Below are 12,289 nucleotides of genomic sequence, written 5' to 3'. Positions count from 1 at the left end.
GCTGGAGGTGCTTCTGGGACACACTCCCAGACAGAGCAGCCTCACCAGTGCCTGCCCACCAACTTCCTGCTCAGGTATTTCCAGCTTTAGTCTCTGAATGAATGCAGAAGGACCTATCTTGACAGGAGACAGAGGAGGTGGTCACGGAGCTATCAAAAGCATAAACCATGCGGTAGGTATATGCCTCCAATTTTCTAACTTCTATCAACCTTGCCTTTTTGAATCATTACTATGATGGTAGGAGGAAAATAATAAAAGTGCTTTCCTATCTAATTTCAGGTAGGCCTCAAATAAGTGGGTTTAACACTCTCTTATACCTGAAGGTACTAGAAAATTTTTCCAGATTCTTGCCAAAGGAAGACCTCAGTTCTATTTTCCTCTGTTACTGTTACTTTTCAAAAGCACTTGAGGGGGAAATTTTGCTGGGTACCGCAGGCCAAGTGCAATTTTTAACCAGAAGTTTGTATTCTCCAAATTAATCCCAAACTGCCATGAGTTATTGAGTAGAAATGCTCTCACAAGGAATGGATTGTTTCATACCAGTGAAATAGGATACAGATTTTCAAGATTTACTGAATATTCTACCCCTGAGATTTTCAACTAGGACTGCTATTTAATCTTGTCTCATTTCTGAAAACAAGAGCTCTCTCTATTCATTACAGCTCTCCTGTCAAACTGCCTACACTATCTTAAGATTGATTTTGGAATCACGTAACACCAAGAGACCCAATTTCATAGATAAGCTGTCTTCAATTTCAACACCTCATTTGTTCTCAGATTGTAGGTTCTTACAAAATACAGACAGGAAACATTCCATTTGAAATTTCCTTGAAAAGGCCATTCACTAGCAGTAAGCATTTTGTCTTAACAAAGTCTAATATCCTTTCTGTAATAAGGAAAAATATAAATAAGGAAATAAATGGAAAAACAAATGCACAGACTTCCAGGTCATTCATACATTCTAATACATGCATTTCATTAGGTTTTTCCTCACTTCAGATATTATCGATTTTTTGTTAATGGTATTTTGTTCTATCTCATCTAACGGTGTAGTTGTGTTGGTTACCATTTAAGATCTGAACAACAACAAAGTAATTACCAGGAGTCCATTGCTCTATGGAGACTGGGGCAAACATACAAAGCTACGCAAAGAAAACACATTTATCTTCTCTGGCTAAAAATTACATTTCCCCAAACAGCAAGATCTGAGGTATTATAAACACACATGCTTCATGGTGCCAGCAGAGGGCTCTAAAGATAGGAAGATAGGCAGGCAGGCAGACAAGATTGGGGGTGGAGGGGGTGGTAAGTAAATATTTTAATTGTTTTGAAAGGAGATCTGCTCTTTAATAAGAAAATCAAAACTCAACTTCCGGAAGGCGAATTAGACTCACCACAATTACTCCTAAGTGCGCGTTTACAGTGGAACATTTTTGCTTATTACTAAAGGGACACTGGCCTTATTATCACAATCGGTACCAATCCCTTTTATTCTGGCATCTCCACAGCCCATTCAGGAAGTTCTTATCACATGTCAATTAGTGCTTTGTGACGCAAATGAATTCTGGATTAAATGGAAACAATGACCTCCACAAAAGCCCATCCATCCTTTGATTGTTTCCCCCCACACAGTGTCTTGCTGCTGTGTCCACCATCGTCAACTGGCCACCTGTGCTGTGTTTTCAGACTTGGGGCACTGTTTTAAAACAATAAACCTCAACTTCTGTTCAGAATTTCACTTGTCAGAGTCTTGAGGGAACGCTTCTACTGTTGAGACCTGGTTTTAGGCAGGGTTCTGCTAAGATGCTGAACTCAAAAAGGAATAAAAAAATAAAAGGTTTTTACTGAGCCAATAAATCTGAGATGGCTGTAGCTCCCAGGGTGATGGCTTTAGAGCTAGGGCCTTCATTCTGACCTCTTCTACACTGATTTTAAAGAATTTATGTAGGAAGTTAGAGCCACAAACCACACAGTTCCTGCCAACTGATTCATATACAATCCCCCAAAACAATATGGGCACAGCCAGCATCTGGGCGACAAAAAAGCTAGAGTCCTTCATGGTAGAGAGAGAGGGTTTTAGCCATATGCCGAGCTCCCTCTTTATAGAAATAGGTATAAAAGAAAAATGGGAATTTAAGAGAAAATAAAGTTTTCTACAGTTAAACTGGTTATTACGATTCCTTCTTAACCAATAGGTTAATAACTAGAATAAACTATTATTACATGCACGAGAATGGAAGACAGACTAGGTGCAACTCCTTAGGTTCTACCACTTGCTTGCTGCAAACCTTGGACAAATTACCTTCAGTCTTGGTTTATTCACCTGTAAAGTGGGGGTAACTGACATAACTATGTACCCTCATGGAATGATTCAATGAAACCATCTATATAGATCTTACAACAGAGCTTGGCACATGATAAATACTCAATAAAGTCAGATATTACTAGGTTTGCATGTTGTACAGATTTTCAACAATTCAAAGACCGATCAATGTGCCTATAGTTACTGTGGCACTGGGTGGCTAGGTCACTCTCCAGCTCAAACCCTACCAGTGGCTTTCTAGTACACCTGGAATAAAATCCCAAGTTCTTGCCATGATCCCAAGTGATCTAGCTTCTCATCTCTCAGACCTCATTGCCAGCATAGACACTTTCGTACCTGTTGTTCCATCTGCTTCCAAGACCCTTCATAAGGCTGCCATCTTCACCTCATTTAGTTTTCTGTCTCTATGTCTCTACAGAAAGGTCTTTGCTAACAACTCCACCCAAAAGTTCTTTCTGCCACCCCTCCCGCTAGTTCTTTATCTCCTTATGTGCTTTGTTTTCATTTATACTTCCATACTTTCCTGTATACTTCTCTACTGACTGGCCATGTCATTACAGATGCATTTATTCATCTGTTTCTTATTTGTCTTCCTTCACTAGAATGTAAGCTCCATGAGGTCAGGGAATGCATCTTACACAATGGTATATCCTAAGTTTCTAAAACACCATCTGCATTTAGAAGGTTCTCCATAAATACTTGTCCAACAACTAAATTAAATAACCAAACAGGATACAAAAATGTGTTAACACATTATCTGTCTCATTAGAGGGGGTTATAATCTCATATGAAGACGAAACATTTACAACCATGGTATTATATTATGGCGTGAGTCACTTTAAATTTTGAAGTGATTGCTAAAATGCATGATAAATATTTACTATCTTCATCCAGGGGTTAATTGTTGAATTTTAAAAAGCCCTTTGTGTACACTTATTAAGCTGAGAACAGAACAACTAGTTAGTCTCTAATTAGTTTGTTGGTCTTTGGTGGTCCCTATGTCTTGTGCATTAGAAGGCACACATATAAGTGTACTTGGAATATTCTGGATATAATGTACTAATAGACATTTCATTTAACAGACCTACTCAGTCAAGCCTAATGTGCAGCTGTAATTTGTTTCATCACCTTTCTATTTTATCATCTGAGAATATGAAAATCCCTAAGCCAGAACCTTGCCTGGTACAGAGAAGCTGAGAAGGGAGAAGGGAGAGAAGAAAGTGGTTCTACGAGCTCATTCTACTGGGAGCCTAGGCTCACATTCCTGAAAACCCAACAGGTCACACAACTTCAACTTTCACTAAAGCACAGGAAGAAGACAGCCCTCCTTCCCCTCCAGAGTAAGCCTCAGGCTTACTTTGGAGCCACAGGGAGAGAGGAACACATGACAGAGAAAACAAATCAAAGTCTTAGATTTGTAAGATCCCACCTCTTCTGAATTATACCATTGTGGCTACTTCTACAAAGGTCAGTCCCAGATACCAACTGATAGTTAATGGAAACAATTTTTGTAAAGGGCCTAGGCAAATCCATTTATTTAAAAAAGCTTTCCAAATTAAGGCAACAAGCAAAATGAATGTTTGCTAAAGTTTTATATTTTCAATATTAGTTTTAGATTAGATAGAGATCACACAGAGACCCCACGTGTCACAGGGACTGGGCAGTCCCAGCTGAATCACTCACTAGCCTTGTGGCCTTGAGCACAGTATGTGACCTCTGCTTCGATTTCCTCATCCATAAAATGGATGATGCTATCTACCTCATAGGGATGTTTTGAGGAATAAATAAGACATGTACAAGCATCTGGAATACCGTCTCACACGTAGTAAGACTAGACAAACGCAAAGCATTATAGTTATTCACAGTCTAGAATTTGCTACTCTCTTGATAATCATATTCTTCTTCCCTTTAATAACAGAACTAGTTTTAGCTGGGTGCATGCTGCCCAGCAAAAGACCACATAACCCAACAAGGTGTGAACTTGTGTCTCAATTCTGGTTGGTGGGTTGTGGGTAGAAATGGTGTGTGTGACTCCTCAGAAAGGAAGAGGCTTGCCTTCCAGGCTCTCTTCCCTCAGGCTAGAACCTGGTGACTCTCTTTGGCCAAACCCACATATGTAATACCCCAGGTCAGAGTGGCTGGGTGAGGGAGAAGGTGCTGACACCCTGCCGGGGTCACCCTGCCCCACATCCCCCGGCTGGCTCTTTCACCTGCTGGGATTTCTCTGTTTGAAAAAATAAACTTCTATACTGCTTAAGCTATAACCGTTTGGTTTCTGTTGGAAATGACCAAATCAGTATGTTAACTAATGCCAGCATATTTAACTTACTTTTAAATGATAAAAGTTTACAGTAAAGCATCTATAACCATTCTCTTTCATACTGATGACCAGTGACTTGATGTCAAGTTCATGTTGGGGAAAGACAATCTCCTCCTGCTGCAACTGTAACAAGTCACAGGTAATAGGTATAGGTAGTCGGCAGTGAGCACACGGATGACTGTGACAGAAAACCAGAATTAAGTGACCAGTGGTCTTATAGGGAAAGGGCTGCTGGGGAAGGTCACAGAGTTAGGGCACAGGATGAGTGGGGGCTCACACTCCTTCAAACATGAAAATGAGCCAACCAGTATCGGCCAGCATCAGAGATGGGAGTCTAACACTCCACTTGGTGGCATCCACCTACCAGCCTGAGGTAGTTCTGTAGCATCTGAAGAGGGATCATTGATGTGTAAGTCACACTGCTGAGGCAGCCTTCTTGAGGACCTATAAGAAAGCAATACATAGAAGGAAAATTGGTTTTTTTTTTTTTTTTTGGAGAGGCAGAGAGAGAGAGAGAGAAAGGAGGGGCAGAGGGAGAGAGAGACAAAAAATCTCAAACAGGCTCCACGCCCAGTGTGAGCCCAACATGGGGCTCGATCCCACAACCCCAAGATCATGACCAGAGCCCAAATCAAGAGCCAGATGCTGAATCAATGGAGCCACCCAGGCACCCCGGTTCTTCCTTATTAAATATAAATGATCAAAATACAATAATGTTTGCTTGTTTGTTGAATTATGTAGGCAGAGCTGACACCTGGCCAGCAGGTAGCTCTGTCTTTACCACTATGAAAACACTGTCACACGTTGAACTGGCTGGTAAATGACCCCTGCTCCTGGCCTCCCCAGAGCTCCCCAGCTGCCCTCCCTTCCCCTGGGAAGCCCCCCATCTCCTGTCAACCACAGCCAGGGCCTGAGGTCCTAGCTCAAATACTATGGCTAGTAACTACTCTGATCACTGGTTTCAGTATTTTCCTATCTACAAGAAAGTGTTATCAGAGGCAATCCCAACCCTCTGAAAGTTCTAGACTGGGACAGCATTAATGCAGTTCTGGGGGTTATCCTTTACGTTCTTTCCCAAACTATCTTCTTCATTTCCCTCCCAAGTTCTGCTACCCTCTTGATACAGTGCTTGAGCCTGAAGGAATTTCCCGGTATAGTCTCACACTTTCTTTTTTCTCACTTCAGTAAGTAGTTCAAACAATGGAATACAACTTTATTAGTTGGAACTTTACTAACTGAACTTTTAAAGACTCCATTCTCCACTATGGGCAATATATGATGAAATCCCTTTTAGAGTTAAGGGCTGAGAAACTGAGGATTCTTGTAACACTGGCTATCCGACTTTAGACAAGGAAATTAATCTTTCTGAGCCTAATTTCTTTGTTAATAAAATGAGGGTAAACAGAAATATGTATCTCCTTGGGTTGTTATAAGGATGAAATGAACTTATACTTGCAGTGTGCTGTAAACCACAGGGCCTAGCACATAACAGGTGCTCACTAAACATTACCTCGTACAATTATAATAATCGTATGAATCATACAGTGGACCTGACAGTAAAGGAAGGCATTTCTTTTTACCATTCTCTGTCACTCTCTTAGCACCTTAGGTTTAACCTCTGGTTTGCTCCTAGTGAGAGAGGGAGCAGAATCTCAGTGGGGCACCTGGGTGGTTCTGTTGGTTAAGCATCCAACTCTTGATTTCGGCCAAGGTCATGATCTCAGGGTCAGGGTCCTGAGATCCAGTCCCATGGCAGGATCCCCCATTCAGCAGGGAGTATGCTTGGCCCCCTCTCCCTCTGTTCCTCCCACTCCCTCCTCTCCCAACTCTCTCTCTCAAATAAATAAAATCTTGAAGAAAAAAAAAAAAAAGGAATTGCAGCAATCAATGATCAGGATGAATATCACCACAGGTGTGAGAAACATGGCTTTCTTTCTTCTCCTTAATCAAATGTTTCAAAAAACATCAATGACTTAGGAGAGGGAGTCATACATGCATTGCTAGAGAATGCAGGGCAGAAACGTGCTGATGTAAGAACCAGCACCGCGAGACAATCACGAAGCCAAACCCTGTGTCAACATTCCCCCAGTCTGGACCATCCTTACCTGATAAAAACACAGTGACTTGCTCTGCTTTATTTTTCTTCATAAAGTCCCATGGACACTGGGAGAAGCTCTGACCTGTTGACCATGGCACATTTCCTAGTTCAAAAAAATGAAACAAAATGTCAAAGAAGCTTAAAAGTAATTTTTCTTATAAGGGGCAATGTGCAATCTGTGTGAGAACCCTAACGAATCCAGAGCTTCAACTGTCAAAGCCACGCACAGAATAGGTCAAGGGTCATAGGCGTGAACTCCCAAACATGTCTATCGAAGGTCAAAAGGAGGGCCCTCCACCTACAGGCTTCTCCAGGGCTGTCTTCTGGAGCAAGGGAGAAAACTGGGGAGCAAAAGTACAACTAAATACTTCTATGGTTAAGTTTTCAGGAACAAAGCTGATGATGACTTTTCACGGCCCTTGCTGTACCTGCGTCACAAGGTCCAAGCAGTCTGGATGAGGTAACAGGTCCTTTCTGATCTGCTCCCTTCCCAACCAATTTTTAGATTCCAGAAAAAAAAGTAACTTCAGAAACTGAGAATATAGCAAGCCACCCCATGGTCTGGGCCCTCTGCTCACTCTTGCTCAGAAAGGGTCCCACGTCACAGGGGTCTGCTCTAGGGAGGGATGCGTCGGAGGTACATGTTCCATTCCTTCCCTTCCGCAGATCTTAAATCCTTAAATATTCCTACCATGTATGCATGCCCTACCTATAACTCACTGGGGTCCCTGTAACCTACTTGGGTTATCAATAGAGTCAAGTCACTTATATATATACACATTATTAACTCTTACCATAGTTGCTAACTTTCAAACAGCTACAGCCAGACGCTATGCTAAGCCCTTTACCCACAGAAGAACTCAATCATCTTTAGATCTGAAACCACCAGGGCTCCCCACCTGTCAGTGACAAGCATGAACGCTGGAGCCATGAGGCCTTATGATCCACTGCTCACAGAGCTAAATCTCTCTGATGGCGGTAAATATCCATTTGCTTACGCTTGTTTCCAGATTAGCTGCAAGAGGGCCGATGATGAAAGGCCATTTTCTTCCAAACAAGTCTGTGCTGACTTCATTTATTAGACCTCTGGGCATAACCACACCTTGAATAACAGTTCATTGTGTGCGCAAAATGGGTTACTGAGAATCATTTATGACATATTGTCCTGATGCAATTACTTAACTACACAGTAATTCTTCTGTAATAATTATTTTAATGATTTTGCCGTAGATTCATAAAATTAAGTTGCCATGAATAATCTGCCTCAAAAACTACTGAAATATACGTATTTTTTTTTAAAGATTTTACTTATTTGACAGAGATCACAAGTAGGCAGAGAGTCAGGCAGAGAGAGAGAGGGAAGCAGGCTCCTTCCTGAGCAGAGAGCCTGATGTGTGGCTCGATCCCAGGACTCTGGGATCATGACCTGAGCTGAAGACAGAGGCTTAACCCACTGAGCCACCTGGGTGCCCCTGAAATATATGTATTTTTAAAGTGACTTAGCATACATAGGTCAACAGAATAAAACACTTTCTGATCTAATAAGTGAATATATTAAAAGCATGGTGAAAATCACTTTTCCTCAACCTTGACTATTCTTTTGCAACTTACTGCTGCTGAAAATATGCAGCCCTTCCTACCAAACAGAGATCTGAATCCTGCCTGTTTTACTTCTTTGCTCTGTGATCTCAGGTGGGTCACCTTGTAACTAATTTACTTATTTGTAAAATGAGCCTGTTTTAAGGACTTGTTGAGGCGCTGTGTATACAGCTCCCAACACAGTCCTGAAATAACAGCAGGTTCCCCAAAGATGCTAGTTCTGCTGGCTAAAGATGAAAACACAGTAACCAGGGACTTTTAGAGAGCACTTTGTATGCTCAGCAGAAAACAAATCTTACCCCCTTTTTATTTTTCTAAAGATTTTATTTATTTTAAAGAGAGGGAAAGAGAGAGCAAGGGAGCAGGGGGATGAGCAGAGGGAAGGCACAGGGAGGGGGAAAGAATCCCAAACAGACTCCATGCTGAGCGCAGAGCCCAATGTGGGGCTTGATCTCACAACCCTGAGATCATGACCTGAGCTGACACCAAGAGTCAGTCGCTTAAGCGACTGAGCCGCCCAGAAGCCCCAACAAATCTTATCTTTTTAAGTTTTTTGGAGTCTGCTTCATAGTTCCTATCAAACAGAAATAACCAGTTATCACCATGACTCATCCCATGTGGGAGCTCTGATTGTATCTTCAATGGAAAGTGCTTCTTCCAACTCTAGAAGTCATAGGGCTCCTGTCCCAGAGGTTAGCTGTTACCACACTACGAGCATCCCCAGCACAGCCCAGGCACAAATCTGGAGCTGTGTTCAGAGCGCGTCCATCGGTGCGCAGCTGCAATGTGGTTAGCTTCTTGCATTTATCAGAATAGCAAGTGCAATCACAAAGCCTCATCAAGGCCTTTCTTGTTCTTTACTCGAAGTATTATCAGAGGCATAAAAGTATTTTTTATACTCGCAAGGCAACGTTATATAATGGCTGCATTGTGAATACCCAAGTTTCTCGGCACCAGCAGCTGTCACAAGTGAGCTTTGAATGTATTTAATTAATGAACTAAGTATCAGGTTATGGAGCCCATAAACATACATAAGCCCAGAAATTTGACTTTCTCTTCATCACAGGATGGCTGGTACCTAGCATGACGGATCGCACACTGCTTGTACTGAGGCCAATGCAGGAGTCGGTGGTGTTATTAAATGTCCCGTCTTCCAGACTCCGCCATCCATCAGATGAGATTGCTTGGAAATGATTTGTCAGAGTTTGACTCACTGCTTTTGAAAAATCTTCCCATGACGTCTGTTTGCGGATATTTAAAGCGCATATTGTGTTTTCACATTCAAAGTCGTCTGAACCATAGTTGCCTGGTGGAATCTCACCCCCTGAAATCCTTACAGGTATTTTAAGAGCGTCTGTTGGAAGAACAGAAGAATTAGGGGGGAAAACCTTGATAGGAAAACCCAGCAAAACTCTTATATAAAAGAGGGAGATACAAACATTTCAAAAACAAAGCAAAGGTTAACTACAATATTTCTTGAGATACAATTAACTGAGGGTTCTTCTACTGCAGTAAACTGTGGTCTCCCAAATTTCAGTTTCTTTGGACCCATGTTATTTGTTTATTGTTCCTTGTATCTTTGGCCTTTTGTAGTTCATTGGCAAGACTCTTAAAAAAAAAAAAAAATCTGGGAAAACGTGAGTGTTCTCTTGACCCTGAATTCCCTACATTGCCCTTTCTCCCCACCTTCATCGACACCATCATGAATCAGGCAGGTCACTGTTACAGAGGTCGCTGACAGTGGCTTCGCACTCCTGCAGACCTCGGTCTGAGCCTCAGGGCCAGCCTCCTACCAGCCACATGTACTTGGTAAATTACCTTCATCTCTCTATATCCCAATTCCTTCTATAAAATGTTAGGACTGTGCTGTTAAATTGTTATAAAGATGAAAGGAACTCATGTTTGAAATGAATCTGACACACTGTCAGTTACATGGTAAATGCTAGTGAGTATTTAATATATAGTAAACAGTGCAGTAGAAGCTTCTTAAGCGATCTTTCCAATCTCTCTGTGACACCAGCTGACTGAGGCCCCACCGAGGTCTCCAATGCAATTCCGTTCTCATGAACTGAATTATGCGTTCACCAAGAGTCACTTGTATTTATTTTCTAATCTTTTATGTCTATTGAGCTCATTACTATAATTGGTAAATTAAATATTCCATAAACTGATGAAATGACTTCCTGGTCCTATAAAAATGAAGTTGGACACTTTAGAGATCACGGAACAGAGGAGGTATTTTAGAAAGTCATCTAATGGGGTATAAAGGAGACAACTATATAAAATTAGAAAAAAATATCTTTAGACAGATACTGCTTTTAGTTTGTTTTATAAGTATGTTTAAGTCCTCAAACACTAGAGATCATAGATGAGACATGAGAGAGGTGGTTTTCCAATAAGAATATGTGGAACCTCAGTCAGAAAAACCATACTAAAGACCTTCACCTGAAAATTAATGAAAGAAGTATCTGCAGGATTAAAATGAAAATATAATGTTAAAAAGTCCATTTTTATGATTCCCTTCTTAAATTGTTTTTTTCTCTTAACCAACTACTAGATTATTTTTCTAACTATCACTAATTCTCAGTTCTCACCTTGTCAACAGCTTCTGACACAACTGACCCCTCTCTGTTCCGTGATCCACTCCCACAGGATTCTCTCATGCCTCAACGGTCACTCCATAATGAGTCGCTGCTGGTCCCTCCACATTTTCCAGATTTCTTAACCATAGAGTGTTGCAAGGCTCCTTTCTCGTACTTTTTCTGTGTGTGTTCACTTCCTTAGTGATCTCATCCAGTCCCATGACTTTAAATACCATCTATAAACTGCAGACTCTCAGATTTACGTATCCAACTCATACTCATCTCCGGAATCCCTGCTGACTTGGCATCTCCACACAGATCCCTGAACAGATATCTCAGATTCATACTTCTAAACCGGAACTCCTGATCTTCGTTAGCAAAATCTGCTCTAGCCACGGCCCTCCTGTTGAAAGGTGATGGCCATTCCACCCTGCCAGTTGTTGAGGCTGAATCACTGGAGGTGATACATGAAGCCCCCCACCCCTCTGTCATACTTCAGATTCAGTCCATCAGGAAGTTCTGCTGGCTCTACCTTCCAGAACCCAACCACTTCTCACCACCTCATCCGTGACAATCCTAGACTGAGCTGTCACTATGGTCTCCTGCTGCAACACATCAAGGGCCCAACAAGTCTCCCTGACTTCAGTCCTGGGACTTCCTACAATTATTCTCAACAAAGCAGCCACAGAAACTATGAAAATGTACAGCAGATCCTGTCACTCCGAAGCTCAGACATTGAAAGGGTTATCTTACAATGGCCTACAGATTCCAACCACATCAGGCCACCCCCTCATCCCATCGTATAACTTCTCTGCCCTCGCTCATTTCAACCCAGCACTCTGCCTTCTTTACGGTTCCTCAGACACAACAGGTCTGCTCCTGCTTGAGGGCTTCTGTCCACTTGATGATGTCCTGCCCGGAAAGCTCTTACCTGAGAGGTTTACGTAGCTGCTCTGCTCACCTCCTTCAATGGTTGCTCCAATGTCTTACCAGTGAGGTGACTTTGACCATCACTTTAAAAACTGAAACCCATCCTCACACTCCCAATCCTCCTGAGTCTTTTCCATAGCACAAGTTACCGTCTCAGATACCATGCAATAAATTATGTTTATTGTTCATTTTCTGTCTCAGTGTTAGAATGTAAGTTGACATATTGATACAGCTGACTGGGTAGACTGAATGATAATCTTGATATAAGAAGTTGTAATATTTGGTATGATCTGAAACTCCATATTCCATAAACCCACAAGTGAACCTTTTAGAACATGGGCTGAGGAACATATATTCTTAGAGCTGGAAGAGGCCCCAAAGTGCATCAATTGTCTTCACAGGCAGGTCAGCAAGCAGGCATTGAGAGGTAACTCTCC

General features: G+C 41.8%; 1 protein-coding gene across 1 annotated transcript in view; it reads right to left on the bottom strand.

Moving 5' to 3' along the window:
• LOC111152046 (cortactin binding protein 2) overlaps positions 1-12,289 on the bottom strand; it is a 150,573-nt gene that overhangs the window by 35,438 nt on the left and 102,846 nt on the right. The window contains exons 10-12 of the mRNA XM_022510331.1: positions 9,419-9,694; positions 6,749-6,844; positions 5,008-5,087 (exon numbers count right to left, since the gene is read on the bottom strand). Of these exons, the coding sequence (XP_022366039.1) occupies positions 5,008-5,087; positions 6,749-6,844; positions 9,419-9,694 (452 nt within the window). The remainder of the gene's footprint in view (positions 1-5,007; positions 5,088-6,748; positions 6,845-9,418; positions 9,695-12,289) is intronic.

The sequence above is a fragment of the Enhydra lutris genome, unplaced genomic scaffold (genome assembly GCF_002288905.1).
Source record: "Enhydra lutris kenyoni isolate GAN:26980312 unplaced genomic scaffold, ASM228890v2 scaffoldscaffold27, whole genome shotgun sequence".
Taxonomy (NCBI): Eukaryota; Metazoa; Chordata; class Mammalia; order Carnivora; family Mustelidae; genus Enhydra; species Enhydra lutris.
The sequence above is the reverse complement of the archived record's forward strand: the minus strand, read 5'-3'. Positions and strand labels throughout refer to the sequence as shown.